Source organism: Callorhinus ursinus, unplaced genomic scaffold (assembly GCF_003265705.2).
Source record: "Callorhinus ursinus isolate GAN/ISIS: 27379988/994484 unplaced genomic scaffold, GSC_fseal_2.0 scaffold10, whole genome shotgun sequence".
Lineage (NCBI taxonomy): Eukaryota > Metazoa > Chordata > Mammalia > Carnivora > Otariidae > Callorhinus > Callorhinus ursinus.
In genome coordinates, this window is record NW_027397072.1 from 52,292,516 (window position 1) to 52,310,558 (window position 18,043).

Below are 18,043 nucleotides of genomic sequence, written 5' to 3' on the forward strand. Positions count from 1 at the left end.
AATCCTCCTTTCCACAGCCGGCTCTCAACCCCTTGGCTGCTCACTTCCCAACTCAGGGGCAGCATTTTGCCAAAGCAAAAAGACACCAAGTCCCCTACAGGGGTGTGAGCTGAGCTGGGAGAAGCTTCTGAGGAAGGAGGCCCATTCCCTGAGTGGTTTGTGGGTCACCTCAGAGCGCGCCCCTTTCATTCAACAGAATATTTTTGGAGATACTGCTGGGTGTTTGCAATTTTATAGACATCACCTCTGACCTTTAGCACTGACTTTCAAAGTGATAGCTGTGGGTTTCTGTGTATAATGAGGAAACTGAGGCACAGAGGGGCAAAGAAACTGGCTCAAATTTAAAGGGCCGGTATTCCAAACCAAATTCATTTAATTCCAGTACACACAGTTTCCTTCTATTCCGCTGTGCCTTGGAACTCCCCCCAACAGATCAGTGTGGAAAAGAAATAGAAAGAAGTGCAAAGACCCAGAGGAAGTGGGGTTCTTTTCCAGAATTCTCACCCCAACAGCAACCTAACAGTCTGCGATGGCAAACACCTCCCTTCCACCTTTTTATGATTTGCTCCAAAAGTACTTTGAGAGGATGTGTCCTGGGAGGTCAAGGGCAAAATGGACTCTCTGCTTAAAGCACACTGGAGGACATTCATCCTGAGGCCAAGGCACTACAGACTTCCCTTGACCAGTGCCAGGACTTTCATCTGTCAGAGCCTCTACCCTGAGCCCTGGTGGGGCCAAGAGTGACACAGGTGACCCTGGCTAGGAGGAATTAGGGCTAAATGACATGCCAGGTATCTCAGGCCTGAAATAACCTCTTTTTCATTAAATGAGAAAGGGCAGAGGGATTTATGAGGGCCTTGTTTACCTTTCATTCCTTTTAGGTGTGTAAATACACCCTCCATGCTGTATTTCGATTTTATTGTACAAATATAATGACATTGCTGTATGTGCATACATGCATTTATAAAAGTATATCTCCTGACCATGCACACAAGCTGCCCCACATACAGTGTGTGTGTGTTGGGGGGGTTGCCCAACTCTGTCCAGCTGTGGGTTGCTCCTAGCACAGGAGGCCTCCATGCTACGTCCCTCCGACCTTCTTTGAGTCTACACCTGGGAGTTCTTAAACTGGCCATCTGTACACAGAATTTATTTATTCTACATGCAGAATTAGTAGAGTGGAAGGGATGATAGGTGGGCATAAAACTCACAATTGTCCAGAACTCACAAATACCCACAGATGGGGCTTGAGGTGGTGAGTGTCACAGGCAGGGACTTGAGAGTCTTAATCTGGGAGTGTGGGCTTAAGGAGATGATTTCTTCATTTCTGGAAGCCCTGCAGATTTTCTCAATGGAACTCCAAGCTAGCTGCTGACACCCTGTATTCAGGACACCCTACAGTCTACGAGAAGGGATCTAATTTAATCCCAGGTGCCCAACAGGTCCACACACCTGCTGGAATTGCTGCTGGGTAGGGACCATCCTCATACACAGTCCTGTAACTGCCTGACCCAAGCCGGCCCTCAGAACAGCATTTAATGCCCCATCTTTAGGTGACCACACCTGACACCAGGAGTGTTTCCAGAAGACCAGGGTCCTTGAGTCTGTGTCCAAGACAGTCATCAGTCGACTTTACATTGGGCTGCCTCAATGCTCAACACTGGCCCTGTGCCCCATTCCCAGAGCCACCCAAACCCAGCTGCTGTGGGGGAGGCTGTACGAAACCAGGCCAACCTGTCCCTGTCTGTGTGTGGGTGGCCTAGGTCAGATCAGACAAAGTTGGGATCCTGGTGCTGGAGTGTCCTGGGGCCAGCGTGAAGCTGGTTACCCTTCCCCAGGCCGTGGTGGCGGGGAAAATCAGCTCTGGCCGTTGGACTCCTAAAGCCTCGCGGCTTGTATGACGGCGCTCAGGAAGCAGAGGCAATAAAAGGGCAGCGGGAGGAAGCCGGGCCAGGGAGTTGGAGAAGGAGGCCGGGGGGGGGGGGGGGGGGGGGGGGGGGGCGGGGGCTGTTACCCGCGTGTGGCCTCTCCTGGTTGCTCGGTCTGCGGGTGCCGGCGCTCCAGACCTCAGGCTCCCAGGGACCGGCTAACGGCGAGACCCCCGGAATCCCCTTTCTCCTCCCATCTCTCTGGGCGAGGCCCGGATCCGGCGAAAGCTGAGTCTAAAGCTTCGCGTGAGGCTGGCTTTGGGGGTCGGGGAAGTCTCAGCCTCGCAGCGAGGAGGCCAGGCAGAGCTGGGTACGCGGGCGCACTCCAGAAGCGCTGGCACGAAAAAGGGACTGAGGAGAGCTCGGCAGAGAGAAAAGGCCAGGAAAGAAGAGAGGAGGGCGAAGGGCGAGGGAGAAAGGGAGAGCCGCGACAGGCCAGGCCGCGAGAAGGCCGCACCGAGAGCCGGCTGGGCCCAGGCGCCGCGAGGAAGTTGGAGCCGAAAGAGCGAAGCCCAGGCCGGCAAGCGCCGCGCACGCCGCCCTCCGTGTCGCGGTGCCCTCTCCCGGGAGCAGCCGGTGCGGTCTGCGTCGCTGGGAATGGGAAACGAGGCTGGCCAGGCGGCGGGGAAGCGCCGGCCTTTTCCTCCCGTGGTTCCGGACGCTGGTCCCTCCTCGTCCTGACCCCGCCGAGCGCTCGTGACGCTTTTCTCCGCACCCGCCGTTAGGGACGTGGGGCGGGGACTGGCTCTCGGCATCCCGCACTCGCGTCTATGCCCTCGCCACCGTAACCGGCTGGGATGGGCCTAGGGTGAGCGGCCGGCCCAAGAGGCTGAGAACTGTAAGGCAGTGACACGGGGATCTCTTTGGTCCCATTCGCCGCTTTGTCCCCTGCACTCAGCTCAAGGTTCAGCACACAATAGACGCTCAGAATAGTATTTGCTGAATGAATGACTGAGTGATGACTGACTGGTTGAGTATATGAATTGGGCGGTGGAGGCAGCAGAAGGGGTAGGGTGGGGGTCCGGTGGGCCAGCGCCGCGAGCTGTCCGCTTACCTCGCACCAGGATGCGGCGGTAGTGGTCTGCCTCACCGAGCCCGGGGTGGCCGTCGCTGTCGGCGCCGCTCTCCCTGGAGCCCTCGGGGCTAGAAGCAGAGGTCCCTGCAATCTCCCTTGGGCTGCGGAGGCCAGCATCAGCACCCGAGTCCTCCGCTCCGCCTCTGTCCCCGCCGCGCCCGCCGCGCGCCTCCCGGCGTGCGGGTCCGCGGTCGCGCTCGGCGCCCCCATCGCCCATGCCGGCTGCCACCGCCGCCTTCGCCACCGCCTGGCCAGCCTACGCTAGCCCAGCCCGCGGCTCCCCGCCCCTCGTGCCCCCCGCCCAACTCCTCCTCCTCCGGCCCCGCCCCCGCCCCCGCCCGGCTGCTCCACCAATCCCTGCTGATTGGGCGGGAGTCGTGGTTCTCCGACTCCCAGCAACTTCGGAGGTAGCTGCGCGGGGCGGGTGGGAGGGTGGCCCCACTCCTCTACCCCTAGTCTAGCCCCACACGCAGCTCGGCAGAGGGAGCCTGGAGCGGCCCTGAGGTGCTGTCCTACGTCCTCCCCTAAAGTTTATCAACTCCCTCCCTCCTAACCCTCGCCTACTCTCCTCCCCACTCCCTTCGTCCCCGGGGAAGCGCCGGCTCCGCGCTCTGGCTCTTTCAGCGGGATCAATAACCATAGTGCTCCAGAAAGGCGACCCTAGAGAGACCAAGCAGAAAGGAGGTTGGCCTTGCTCGGCGCTTGGCGGGGTCGGGGGCTGGAGGCAGGGACTCGGGCCTGGGGTTCAGTGCTCCACCCCGCCCCCAGACTCATACCTCCACCCACACTCACGAACACCGACCGCAGGCCGGTCCTGGCGCTCCTGGGAGAGCAAGGCCTGGAATGTGGTCAATGAGCCTGAGTGAGGCCAGGGGACTGACGGAGTGACCCGCACTCGCCGGGGCCGAGAAAACACGTGCAGACAGACAGCCGGGGCCAGGAACCAAGAGGGTCGAGTGAGGCCGAGACTGGTAGGCAGTGAACGCCGGGTTCCCCCGCGGCTCCGAGGCCCTCACGCGGGGCCCGCCTCCTCAGACCGGGGTAGCAGGTGGGCGTTTCCTTGTGCCACCCACCCGATGCCGCCGTGGAGCTGCCCCCTACCCCAGCCCTGGGGCGGGAGAAGCGAAGCGCGGAGGTGAGCGCGGCTAGAAGCCGGCTGCGCTGGGAAGCCAAGCGGCGGGGGGCTCTGGGCAGAGCGCTCGGCCTTCCGAGGCGTCCCGGTCCCCAGCACTTTCTAAGGAGCCGGTGCTCGCCCGACTCTAGCTTCTCCTTTGACAGCACCAGGACAGGACAGGCCCTTCGTTCCCTTCGTTTGACTCAGAAAGGGGCTCGAAGAGAGACTGACAGACCTCAGCGAAGATGTGTGTACAAGGTGTGTGTGTGCGGGTGGGCGGGTGACCCCTCCGATAAAGCGCCGTCATTATAGACTTTGCTTCCTTTTCCGGCCGGCAGGCTCGGGTGAGCGAGGGTGCTCTGGTCTGTCCGGGGATCTGAATGAGTGTCTTCGGGGGCAGGGCCCAGGGACGTGCCGGGGTAAGCGGCTGTGGCGCGGCTGAGTGTGTGGCTGATGCAGCCTCCATGACTCCGCGAGCCGTTATGTGACTGTGCGTGTGTCGGTGCCTTCGCGTGTGTCCAGTGTGCGTGTGCTTCTGTCCAACCCCAATGTCTCCAGCAGAAGGCGAGGTGGGCTGGACGCCCCAATTGCGTAACTGGGTGACTAACAGTGCCTTGGTGAAGGGTTTGAGAGGTAGGAAGAGGGGAGGGTAAAGGGTGCAGGGGAGGAGGACTGCTGATCAGTACTAACAGAAAGGAAGATAGTAAAGAAAGAAACTTGGCCACTAGGTACTTTGGGTAAGGCAGGGGAGCGCAGAACGGTGTGGGGGTGCTGGACAGGGTGTGCAGAGGGGAGAGCAGCGTGGACCAGCTCTGCGTGCTGACGGTTGGTGGCCCCTGGGGCTCTGGGGGGAAGGAAGTTTGTACTTACAGGAGGACCTGGGCAGTGCGAACCCGCAGGTCGGAGCTCGGTTGGAAGGACCCAGGCGGCGCGCGCGGGAGGGGCGGCAGAACTCTTCAGTGACCCCCACATGGGCCAGGGCGCCCTCCACCCCTGCCCAGTCGGACGCTGGTCGCCTTCGCTCTGCATTTCAGTCTTTCTCCTCTCTGACTCTTTCAAGTTTACTTATTTTTATTATTCATGTAAGAAGCAGAAAGTAAAAACTAGGCTCCAACCTTCCCGGCCCCCAAGCCCTCGCTTTTCTGCCGGCCATAGGCGCGGCCCCAGTTTCTGTTCAAAGAAAATTGGAACAGCCCCTGCTGAATCCTGCCGGGTTTTGTTTTCCCCCTTTCAATTTTCATTCCACAGATAACGTCTCTCAGTGCCAATAACTCCGGGTCTCTGTCCGGGAACTTTTCCGAGGTCCACAGATGGGCTTCTGGGCGCCCGCACCCTCCCGGGGGATCGGGGCGGGTCTGCAGGGAGAGGCAGAATCCCGCGGAGCCAGGATCCAAGCAGTTGCGGCCGCCTCCCCTCCCCTAGCTTCGGGCAGCTCCGCAGGGAGCAAGGAAGGAGGGTTAATTCTTGGGAGGTCCCACCGTTCCTCTTTCTCCCGCCCTTTATTTATTTATTTTTTCCTCCCGTTCCCTCTTTATGGGGTGGGATTTGGCGTCCTGGGGGCGTCGGGCTCTTTCAGCTCCCCAGGCCTGGAGATGGGGCCCTGGCCGAGAGATCCTGCCGGCGCCTATCCAGTGAGGAACTGAGGGCTTCTGAGCGCTGAGGCGGAGAGTGTGTCCCGTGCGTGTGTGGATGTGTGTGTGCGTTGGGGGGAGGCAGTGCTGGATCTACTCTCCGATCCGGGCTCTGGCCCAGCCAAGATGCCTGCCAGGCCATCCCGGCTCCTGGGCAGCCCAGTGCCTAGCCCAGAAGGTGGATTGTGCCCCGCCACTGGACTCCCACACATATCCTTTCCTCTCTGGAGACCTTGTCCTGCAGTTCTATCTCCTGAGCTTGCTGGGTGAGGAAAGCTGGGTGCCCCTGTAGCCAGGAATGGCCACGTGGCAGGGGTGTGCAGAGTTGGCCTTGCTGAGTGTGTGTGCACGCTCACATGTTGGGATGCCGTTTGGTTCTGGGAGATCCTTGGCCCAGGCTAAGCAGGACATGCGGAGCTCCAGGTGTTGAGCCCGCCTGGCACAAACTCACTGTGACCTGGGATTCCTCACTCAGCAGTGAACTGATGACCTGTGTGTCCTATGCCATATGCTCTCACTGCCAGTCTACACTCGCTGTCTCACTGTCATCTCAACCGGGTCAAGATCCTAGGAACGTGGAAAATCTTGTGTCTTTCTACACAACCTTGTAAAGTGATTCAGGAACCTTAATGGGAGGGATGTGTATGGGGGAGAGGGGAAGGGAGTTCCAGCTGACAGGGGCAGGGCCATGGCCTAAACTGCTTTCCCTGTGGCTTGACCCTGCCAGGGCTCCAGTGCAGACAAACCCCAGGTGTTGATCTGGCCCTTTTTGGGTCCCACAGAGCCTCCACAGCTCACAGCCCAGGTTCCATCCCTGCCATCAGTCTCTGTCCTGGCCTCAGCCAGTCCCAGGGAATTAGTGGGCTTCGGCTTTGCAGGATGAGCAGATCTGGTTACAGTGAGCTGCTCTGTCCTGGGCTGGAGTCCCATGATGCTCTGCCACAAGGAGCTCCCTGGCCACATGGTGGTCCATGTCCTCTGCTCAGCTGTAGGAGAGGGGAGACGGCCAGTCAGGAAAGCGCTCCACCAACCCAGCCCTCTTCAGATGCTCCTTAGCATTGGTCTCCAGAGGATTTCTCCAAAATGGCCTGAGTTGGGGAAAGAAGACTGTCGTCCCTCTAGTCTCACCTTGCTTAGCATCTTGCTTAACTGCCATCTCTAATTCTTGCTGATTTTTCTCCTGGTGTGGGCTTGATCCAGTCTTTCTCCGGGGACCCTCCAGGCTCCCTCCGTCCACCTTCACCAGGCCTTCTAGCGACTCAGCAAGTGAGACTGACTTGTTGAGCCTCTGTCCTTCTGAAAGCTAGGTCCCCCCACCACCACTTGTATGGGTAAAGAGTGTCCCTACCCCCACCCTGCTGGGCAGCAGGCCCTCTAGGATCAGAAGTGTGTCACCTGTCCTGGGTTCTAGGGGAGCCAAGGTGTGCCTATGGTTGGGTGGGAGTTGGAGTTCAGGTTCCCCCAGGAGCTCCCTGTATCTCAAAGCCAAGCCCTTGGGTCCTCTACTCACAGTGATCCTGCAGCTCTGGCAGGAGCTTCAGCATCCCCTTTGGTGCTCAGAACCTGGAAAGTCGGAGCCCCATCCTGTATCTGGTTATTCTTCCTTGTTCTGTATTCCTAGGGTGCTCAGGCAAGCACTTCAGGCTGCTCTCCAGACCTGGACCTCTGAGCTCAGCTCAGCCCTGCTCCTTCTGGTGCCTGGGCCAAGCTTGCAGCCTCTTCAGGTGCCTTCCCCAGCTGGCTTCCTTCCTCCACTTCTCCTCCGCCTCTCTACCTCCCCGCTCCCCTCTCTCAGCTGGTGCTTCTCCCCAGTCCTTTCCCTGAGGCCTAGAGGCTCAGGAGGTCTGGGTTCCTCTGCCCTGCCTCACCCCCTTTTTGTTTGAGTCTTCTGTCCATCATTCTTCTTGCTGGTTTTGGGGTCCTACACAGAGGTCCCTGGGAGATCCTGGGTGACATTCTTCTGGCCCCAGCTGTTATTCCTGGGATAGGGAATTCTGATGCAGTTGAAGGGAGCTAGGGATTTGGCGAATAGGGAAGGACACTCCTTGAAGAATCAGCTGGGGAGCACAAGACCTAGGTGGCAGAAAAAATCTGTGCATCACTTCCTTCCCCGACACTGCCTATACCCCACCCCCACGTGCCTGGGAGCCAGACTTCTGTACTGGCACATTGGAGAGGGACCCCATGTCCCACTCTCTGGTAGGAAGGAATTGACATTTTAAAAGTAGATGGGGTGCTGTTGGAAGTTTTTTTTTTTTTTACAACGAACATTGCTATTTTTGTAAAAAAACAATAAAATGTATTAATTTCTGCGAAGAGTAGCAATGCTGCAACCCAAGGAGGGCTGCTCTCTTGGTGAGACATGCTTTCCTGGGGTTGGTGGGAGAAGTGCTCGGGCACAGTGAGGCTCCTCAAGTTCCGGGGTGTAGGCTCCTCTTAGATAGCTAGCTGCCTGCAGGCTCAGACACTGCACTCAGTTACTGACTCATTTCAGGAACACAAGATGCCCGAGGCCTGTCTGTGCTGGATGCCATTGTTGCCGTCTGAGGATTCTGCAGGGAGCAGACCCTCTGGACCCTAGAGGTGCCCAACAAGAGGGTGGAGGTTGCCTCTGTGGGAAGGCAGAGAACCCAAGTTAGCTGGGCTGGGATGGGCTGGTGCAGGGTGAGGTGGAGAAGGCCCAGCTCCTGCCCCACTACTTTGCCTCTCAAGGCAACACTCCCCTGCTTTGCTTTGTCCCCTCTTCTGCGTAGTCAGGGATCCCAGCCAGCAGCCTTGACTCTGGCCTTGGACCAGTGCCAGGAAGGCTTAAGGGAGGAGGCAAAGGATTTCTCAACTTGCCACTATTAAATCACCTGGATAACTTAGAAAAAAATCATAGTGCTGGGCTGCAGACCAAATGGCTTCAGTTCAGGTCCAATGACTTCAAAGCAGATCCCCAGTGCATTCTTGATATTTGAAAGGCTTCCAGGAGAAGCCTGGCTGGGAACCCCTGCATTGGGCTGAGGGTAGGGGAAGCAGACACTGCTGGATGAAAGCCAGGAGCAAAGGTCTTGGGTGGTCTGTATGCAGTAATCCAGGGAATGAGAAATGGTTATTTCAGTCAGGACTTTGGGGGGGGGATGGAAGCCAGCAGAGGTCTGGAAGGTGGGGGCAATTTGAGGGTAGGAGGATGACAGAGGGTGAACAGGCCTGGCCAGGATACAGCTGGACCTAACCCCCGCAGGTGTCCAACCTGATCTGAAAAGCTCCCCCCCACCCACAGGACTCAGGGATTCTCTTGAGGAGAGGCCACCCAAGGGTGAGAGAGGAGGTGACTGGCTTGGCAGGGTGGGAGGTAGAGTCAGCCACTAGCACAGGAATGGGTGTCCTCAGGTTCTAAGACAGGGGCTTGGTGGTGGTGGGGGTGGATTCCTGATTTGCTGATCTCCTCTGCTTTCCTCTAGACAGATTTCCCCCAAAGCTTTCTTGGCTTCCTAGTCCTCTTCCCTGGTAGTGCTTTGTGGATTTTCTTCCTTGCCCCTTCTCTGATGATTTGCGACTTCACCCTCCTTCTGCCTCCTTTCACCTCTGGTTCTCCAGGTTTCCTCCCTTCCCTGGTGTGGTCTTGCCCACCCAGCCCCTCAGCCTCCATAGCTCTTTCTCTCCCTCCCCTCTCCCAAATTCCCCCACTTTCCATCAGCCTTCTCCTTGTCGGGGCAGAAGCACCCACTTTTACTCATCTTTCTTCGGAAATTACCATCCCCACCAGGTGCGGAGTTTAAACCACCAAAAAAACTTGAGACTTGAGAATATCTTCTAAAAATGTTTCCTTCTTTCTTAACAAACAAAATTCACTCACTCCTACCACACTCTGATTTTATCTGGATCATTCTCTAAATCAATTGGCATGTTATTTGTCTTCTAGTGAGAGATACAGGGCTAAATGCCCCAAAATGTGCAACACTAATACTATCATGAATAAGTCAGGACACGCCTTAGGGTGGGACTTGGTTGCTCCCTTCTGCAGAGAAGGAAGTGGACCGAGGTCACATACCTAGTTTGTATGGCTTCAACCCCAAGTGTGGGAATCCAGGGCACTGCTAAGGCAAAAATCTCTTCCCTTGTCTCTCACTTCACTCTGAGAACTGGGCTCCCCCCAAACTCACACACTGGACTCCCCCAGGCTGGCACTACGTGGTGGCTGGGGTGGGGACTTTCAGATTGAGTGACACGGTGCCTTGACAGCTTCAGGGGGAGCTGTGGCCTCTCCAGAGACCAGAAGAAACCTGGAGGGTGAGGGTGCAGACTCTCAAAGAGCAGAAGCTGAGTTGACTGTGGCTGACTTTACTATGAGTTGCTTTGTTTTTGTTGTTTTAGTAACGGCTTAATTGAGATATAACTTAAATATCATACAGTTCACACACTGTACAATTCAATAGTTTTCAGTATTTTCACAGATATACTCAAATACAGAGTTTATATCCAGATGTACAGTCCAACTGTCACCACGGTGAATTTTAGGACATTTTCATTACCTCAAAAGGAAACCTGTACCCTTTAGCTATCACTCCAACTTTCTACCACCGCCCCCACCCCCAGCCCTAAGCAACCACCAACTACTTTGTTTCTATGGATTTGCCTATCCTAGATTTTTCATATAAATGGAATCATCTAATAATTGACCTTTGTGTCTGGCTTCTTTCGCTTAGCATGATGTTTCAAGGTTCTTTCGTATTATAGCATATATGAGTCCTTTATTCCTTTTACGGCTGAATAACATTCCATTGTATGGTTATACCATATTTGTTTATCCATTCATTATTGATAGACATTTGGGTGGTTTCTACCTTACCCGTGTGAGAGTATGGGTACACCCCTGGCTCGAGGTATTCCACTGGCAGCTCAGAAGAGGTAGGAAGTTTTCTGGGAGCAGTAGGAGGAGCATAGTGAGGCTCAGGGATGGGCTATGCACTGGCTGTATGTCCCAAGCTAATGGGTCACCTTCCAGAAGCTTCCTTTCCATTCCTGTCCAGTAAGGAGGGGATGGCAAGACTGGGAGGCTTGTAGGAATTCTAGGCTCTGTAGTAAAGATTCAGAGCTTTGACTCTTAACTAGGTTGGGTTAGAATCCTGGTTCTACCACTACCTGGTTGCTAATAGGTTGTTTAACCTCCCTGTGCCTCAGGGTCCTCATCCATTAAACGGGGATAATGTTAGTACCAAACTCCTGGAGTTGTTATGAGGGGTAAGTTAATCTGTGTAGAGCACTTTGTCTGGTACCTGGCACTCAGTGGGTGCTGGAGGGAAGAAAATGTAAGCTTTTATCACTTAAGGCTTAGAGCCAGAGAGCATAGGTAGCAGGAGTTCGTCCCCCTTTCCCTTCCTTCTGGATGGATGAAAGAACGAAGAGGTTAGCCATGCCCAAAGAGACAGGGGGAGGTTGTCTGACCTGGGGGTTGGGAGCCCAGATTCCGGGCCCTCAACCCCAGCTGCCTAGGTAGAGTCAGGATGGGGGTGCTGGAGAAACACATCTCACCGCCAAGGCCTGGAGATAGCAAATCTGCTGTTCTCATCCAACCTCGTATTTCTCAAAAGCAAACCTTGAGCTCAGAGAAGACAGTGGGCTGTGCAACCTGGACTTGAACCTCGCTTTCAGTCAACCAATGGCAAGGACACTACTGAGCGTTCAGTGTTTAAAGAACCACTCTTGCCTCTGCCATCAAGCTAGATTTTTCTCTTCCCTGTTGGGGAACCCCAGCCAGCCCACAGCCCTTCCCAAGGCCCAGGTCCATGGCTCAGGTAAGGAAGGAACGGCAATGTGAGCCCCAGAAGGATCTGAGTCCCACAGCCTGGAGGCAGGGGTGTCTGGCACCACCGCAGGTGGTGTCCTGGCACCCTCCCCCTCCTTCCCCAGGCATTTAGCACCAGGCCTGGCCCGGAAAAAGCAGGAGTGGCTCCTTAGGCTACCTTTGGGGAGCAGCCTGGAGGCCAGCAACGGTGGCTTTTATATCCTTTCACACCTTTGAATTTGTGGGTTGTTGTAATTCAAATGAATCTAGGAAAACAATCTTTTAAGTGTTGTTAGAATAAGTCTGAAGAGGTGTTTTGTTTCAAGGCCTCCATCTAGGACAGCTGCTCATTTGTTCCTCCCCTACTTTGTGCCTCAGGGAGCTTGCCCATAGTGACTTACCGTGTGGACATGGTTCCTTTTTGTCTTTGCTATGCTTGGGGCCACGCTGCACGTTCAGGGTCACCAACCACCCCAGTCCCAAGTCGCAGCACCCAGGGAACACACTAGTCTGTCTTTATTTATTTATTTATTCATTTATTTATTTATTTAACACACTAGTCTTGAACCTTGTCCCAAGAAGAGATCGTTTGCCATCAGCATCACCTGAGGGTGGGTTCCAGGCTACCCTGGGGAAAGGGAAGCTGAGGAAGCATGATGCCTGGTACCCCTTCAGCAGTTATCCTGGTTTTGGGGACTCCCTTACCTCTCCACCCAAAGCTTTCTTGCTCTCTGGGTCAGGCAGGTCCAGATTAGAGCATCTGAGCATACGCTGGACGACTGTTGGGCCTTTGTTGGAATGTTGGGAACACCCTGACCGCTAGCCAAGGCCCCCTCCAGATAGTCCGTTAGGGCACCTGTCCCATTACCTTCCCCCCGCCCCCGGCATATTGCTAAGAATTTATATCCACTGGGAATGATTCTCTAGGAGCTGCTGCACACTCTTTGGAATATCCCTCCTCCAACAAATATTTACTGAGCTGCTACTATTTCTGGATAGAATGCCAGGCACTAGGGGACATTTTTGAACCGAACAGACCTAAATCCCCACAGTCGGGGAGCCTACATTATTGGAGATGGCTAACCTTCCCTTGGAGAGTGAAACCCAAAGTGGAGTCATGGCAGGGGACCTCTGAAGTTGATCTTGAGGGGTCACTCCCCCTGGTTGATGGTTTGCGGAGATGCACAGACCAGCCAGTGACTAAACACAGGTTTGTTTTGGTGACTAGAAAATGGCCTCTGAAAATAACTCCCGTTAAAGAGGTGCTTTCGGGCAGCCATAGTGGCTCTGTAATAAAGGAAAATCCAAGAAGGGGAACACAATTTCTCCTGTTTAGTTGTCAAAAAAAAAAAAAAAGGCAAAACAAACATACAAACAAAACATCCCAAACAAACATGCAGCCCCTTGCCTTGGCTGTGTGCGCGCTTGCATGCGCGTGTGTGTGAGCTTTTGTTCATAAGTGTGTATGTTGTGCACTAATTTCATTAACTTTTAACAGTTTTAACTTTTTTTAAAGGAAAACATTCCTGTAAGGGGAAAACAACAACAACAAAAAACCTCTAACCAGCACAAAAGATTATAAAATAACAAGCAGGTGTCTCTCCAGATCCTCAGCCCCATCCCAGAAGCCCCAAATTCTTGCCCTATCTTAGACATACCCGCCCCAACCTAAAAACAGGAATGAGGTCACACTGTCCCTCTGTTCTTCCTCCGGCCTTTCCCGCCTTCGCTCGCGCTGGGCGCTTGCTCCGTCCGCGGTAGTCCGACTCCTGCTTACTTACCCTTTCTGCGCCTTGGTTGCTTGCAAGCCTCTTGCGAAAGTGTCCGCTTCCCCACAGCCTCGCCAGTTCAGTATGTTACCTAAAATTTTTATCTCTGTGTATCTGATAGGTTTCTTAAAGAAAAGAATTAAACTAAGGGGAAACAAGAGAAAGCAAAGAAAAAGGAGAGAAGGTTTGCAACAGAGACTGCTTGTTTTGGTCCGAGGGCTTGAATGTGGGTTGGAGCAAGGGCGAGCCTAACTCGCACCGCTTCGCACCGTACTCCGAGGCCGAAGCCCTCGCGGAAGCCCTCACCGCCCTTCAAAGCTTGGAGAGTGGAGAGAGGCGGCGGGGCGGCGGGGTCAGTGGGAATTAGCGCGCCGGGCCGCGGCGAAGGATCGCCGCGGGGCGAGAGTTCGGACAGGATTAGCGGGTTCAAAAGCAGGTCAGGGAGAGCTAAAGGAGGCGACGAGGTCCGCGCGAGGTCAAGGTCCTTGGTATGGCGGGCCGGACGTGGGGACGGCAGCGGGGGGATTGCGATCTCGGGGAGGCTGGACGCAGAAGCCTGAGTTCCGAGCGCGTGGATGGCCTTGGCAGGCTCTGGAGGGCAGGTTCCCGCGTCCGCGGGACTAGGACACCTCCGGATTCTGGGCCTTGGCCACACGAAATGAGGGCCGGCGAAGTGAGCCCAGAGATGAGTCCGAGGCAATGTCAAAGACTAAAGAGCAAATATGCCCGAGCTCCCGATGCGCGTCCGTGCGCCTGTGTGTCTGAGAAACGGGGTTTACCTATTTTCTAGATTTTAATCCCATTTCCTTTTATTTTTAATATATATATATATATTTTCTTTCTGGCAAGGTAAAATACCTCTTAGGCAAACATATAGTTCAACAGACTGCACCAAACGGTGCAAAGGAATTTTTTGCCAAGAACTCGTCTCTCTCCCTTCCCTTGGCACACATCTGCGGCCTCCGCTGGGGGACAATCGCGGAATGTCACACCCTTTGTGTAAAAATAATCACGAGCCACACTTTACACGTTTCTGAGTCTTGTACGTGTATGGAGGGAGAGCTGGACGGACAGCTGAGAGAGCTAGCTCTTCCCCGAAAGAAGTAGGGTTGGCGGAATGTGTGTCAGTTTGGAGCCCCTGACCTGACGTTTTTTTAGGAGAATAAGAATGTATTGATATATTCCTTGAGCTCGTTCTCTCCCACCTCCCCCTGACACTCATGGAGAACAAACTTGGGGATATCGAGGGATGCGAATTGGGCTCTCCACTCTGAAATCCTAGCCTTGATAGATGATCCCCAAATCCCAATAAACGGATGGATAGACGACGGATAGCGCTCAACGTCCCTAATGGAGGCGGCCGCACTCTGATCGCCATCTCTAGTGTCCTCACACTCGGTCATTCCTTCTCCCGGGATCTGCCTCTCCCTTCCCCAGCCTCGGCCTTTCACCTTCCCTTCCCTAGGAGCGACGGCGGCGCCGTCTGGAGTGATGGAGCCGAGATGCTCAGGCCGGCGTCCTGATCTCCACGAAAGTCGCCCCCTCGGGATTGGGTCCTACTCATTTTCCGCAGAGACCCCTTCTTTAGAGTCCGTTCGTCTGGGGCAAAAATTGCAAATTCTTGGGAAGATGGTGGTGGTGAAGGCAGTGCTGGAGGTCCTGATGGGGGAGAGGTGTGAGTGTATGTGTGTGTGTGTGTGTGTTGGGGGGCGGGGAGGTGATGGCAGAAAGGGAAAGAGAGTGGGAAGGAGGAGGCCGGGGAGGGGGGATAGAAGCTGTGTGAGCTGGGTGTGCGGAGCCCAGGAGCTAGAGCTGGGGTCAGGGACAAGGGGCGGGAGAGTGGCAAGGGGCGGGGCCGGAAGCGGGGAGGCTGCGCGCGACCCAAACAAAGCGCCGCGGGGTCTCCGCAGAGAGTGATCCTCCTTTCTGCCAATTTCTCTCAATTCCTTAAGGTTTGGTCAGCAGGCCGGCTGGTCTCAGTGGGAACGTGCAGGTTGCTAATGGAGAAGGTAGTCTAAAGGGACGGATCGCTGGAGAAATACATGCCCTCAACCAACGGGCAATCGGCTCTGCTCAGCTTGACCCGAGTCGCGGGTGCGGAGTGGCTGGCTAGTGGGCGAGGGGTCCTTTTCGTACCGATTCTTCCAGGTGCACTTGGTGGTCGTGGCTTTGTTCTAAAAGACCCTCGGAGTCCTTTTCCCGGCCCCCAGCCCCCACTGGCCGGCCAAGGTGCCGGAATCCCTCCATTAGAAATGCAGTCCTCTTGCTGAAAATACCTCTGTTTTTAAATCGTATAGACAATGTTGAGACTCCTTTTAACGCCGCGTCCAGCCTCTGCATACTAGTCATACAGTTAGAACAGTAATAATAGAATTGAAAGAAGGAAAAAAAAGAATCCCAGTGTCCAAACCTAAATTCATCACCTTCTTTCTTAAAGAAGAAGAAGAAGAAGAAGAAGAAGAAGAAGAAGAAGAAGAAGAAGAAGAAGAAGAAGAAGAACACACTCTTCTTTTCACTGCACATTTAATTTGCATCGTTTTAGTCATGGTGAACATGCAGTTTTATATTTTGCATTTTCTACTCGACGTCTCAACTAAATATTTGCCCTGTGCTATGGTCCTCATAGGTAATTTTCAATGGTCAAGAGATATTCTGTTTCTGGTAATTTACTTTTACCATTCAATTGTTAAATGTTCCGGCATGTCCAGTTTTTCAACATTAAAATGATGCTCAAACCAAAATCCTCAAATAGATAGTTTTCTCCTTTGGGGAGGATTATTTCATTAGGATCCTTACTAGGTCAACAGAATAGGGACATTTTCATTGCTCTTAATACGGTGCCAAATTGCCTTAAAGCATTTTCCCCACACCCTAAGCCTCCGCTAAGACAGGTCCCCCAAGCGAGAGTTATTGCGCAAAGTGATGAGCCCTCTAGGTAGAGGGAAGATGAGACAATGGAAACGTGGTGAAGGTGGGGAGGGTATGCGGATGGTTGGGTGGAATGGTGAAGCTGGGGTAGAGGAGGACTGGGGATTCCTTCTCCTGCCTGGAGAAAGGTAAGACTTTCCAGTGGAGGTGATGCCCTGACAGCCTCAGGCAGGAGTTTGTCAGGTAGAAACCTAGGGAGCAATGTAGGGACCTTCCTGTGCACAGGTTGGGTAGCTGGAGGGCTTTGTGGATTTGGAGGGGCACTTTGTGACTTATACTTTGCGGGAGTGTCCAGCATGTGTGGGAAAGTCGGGCAAGGTGAGACTCTCACCTTCCATTCAACGGAATTGGAAACTGACGACCTCCTCATTGGGCGTATGCACTATTTTAAACTGTTGCTATATTAATAGAGGTATAATTACATAATCGTTGTTTTAAGTAGTGTTTTGTTAAAAAGGAATTTACATTTCCTTTAAAAAAATACCAATTGTCCCTTAAGAAACAATTCCTTACCTTAGCTACAGTGATATGTATCTTAAAACCATACCTATATTACTTGATTTTTTTCAAAAATGAGAATATATTCATGCATTATGTGGTTAAAAATTATGTTAACACAAGCTCATTGTAAAATAACCAGGCTGAAATGTATGTAAGTCCTTCTCCTTAATCCTCCCTCCATAAGTAGCATAGCTGATAGTTACAATGTTGCATGTGCATACTATATGTTTTTCATCAATGGTTTATACTATTCCTGCTACTCTGCAAATTGCCATTGAAAAAAAAAGTTTAAAAATAGGCCATGACATTCTTACATATCAGTGGACGTAGCTCTATCTCAGTTTTTTTAAAAAAAATATTTTATTTATTTGAGGGAGGGCACGAGAGGGGAGAGGGCAAAGGAGAGGGAGAAGCAGACTCCCTGCGGAGTGGGGAGCCCCATGCCAGGCTCGAGCCCAGGACCCCTGGGATCATAACCCCAGCAGAAGGCAGATGCTTAACAGACTGAGCCACTAGGGCACTCCTCTATCTCAGTTTTAATAGCTTCTCTAGATAACATTATATGGATGTTCCATTTTTCCTCTGTTTTAAATATTACATAAATAATACATGAATATATTTTATATCACAAAACAATTCCAACAATGCCAAAACATAAAGATAAAACACAAAACAGCGTGTGTTTGTATGATGTTTCCCCTCTCCCTTCTTCATGCTTGCCTCCTTTCTCATCCCACCTTTTCTTCGGAAGTTTGAAGTCAGAAATTTGGCTTTTGTTCCTCTAGACACCCCCACTCCAGTCTTTAAAAAATTGTTTTATTTGTTCTCTTTAGCCACACGCTCCCATTTTCCTCCCCACCCTGCCCCCCCAATAAGGAACCACTGAGTTGTGTTTGGTGTGTATGTCTTTGTTGTTATACTTTCTCACAAAATATGCATTATTTTTTGTGCATGTGCTTTTCATTCATGTGCATTGGGTTCTAGATTTCATCTTGTTTTTTATTTATTTTATTTTTTTATTTTTGTAAAGATTTTATTTATTTATTTCACAGAAAGAGACACAGCAAGAGAGGGAACACAAGCAGGGGGAGTGGGAGAGGGAGAAGCAGGCTTCCTGCTGAGCAGGGAGCCCGATGCGGGGCTCGATCCCAGGACCCTGGGATCATGACCTGAGCCGAAGGCCCCAGGACCCTGGGATCATGACCTGAGCCGAAGGCCCCAGGACCCTGGGATCATGACCTGAGCCGAAGGCAGACGCTTACTGACCTGAGCCACCCAGGCGCCCCTCATCTTGTTTTTTAAACATTATTTTGAAAAACTTTAGTTT

At 53.3% G+C, this 18,043-nt stretch overlaps 1 protein-coding gene across 1 annotated transcript in view; it reads right to left on the minus strand.

The window, feature by feature from the left end:
* VAX2 (ventral anterior homeobox 2) overlaps positions 1-3,261 on the minus strand; it is a 28,307-nt gene extending 25,046 nt beyond the window's left edge. The window contains exon 1 of the mRNA XM_025867653.2: positions 2,983-3,261. Coding sequence (XP_025723438.1) covers positions 2,983-3,220 — 238 coding nt within the window. The 5' untranslated portion in view covers positions 3,221-3,261. The remainder of the gene's footprint in view (positions 1-2,982) is intronic.
* Between the last annotated feature and the right edge of the window lie 14,782 nt (positions 3,262-18,043).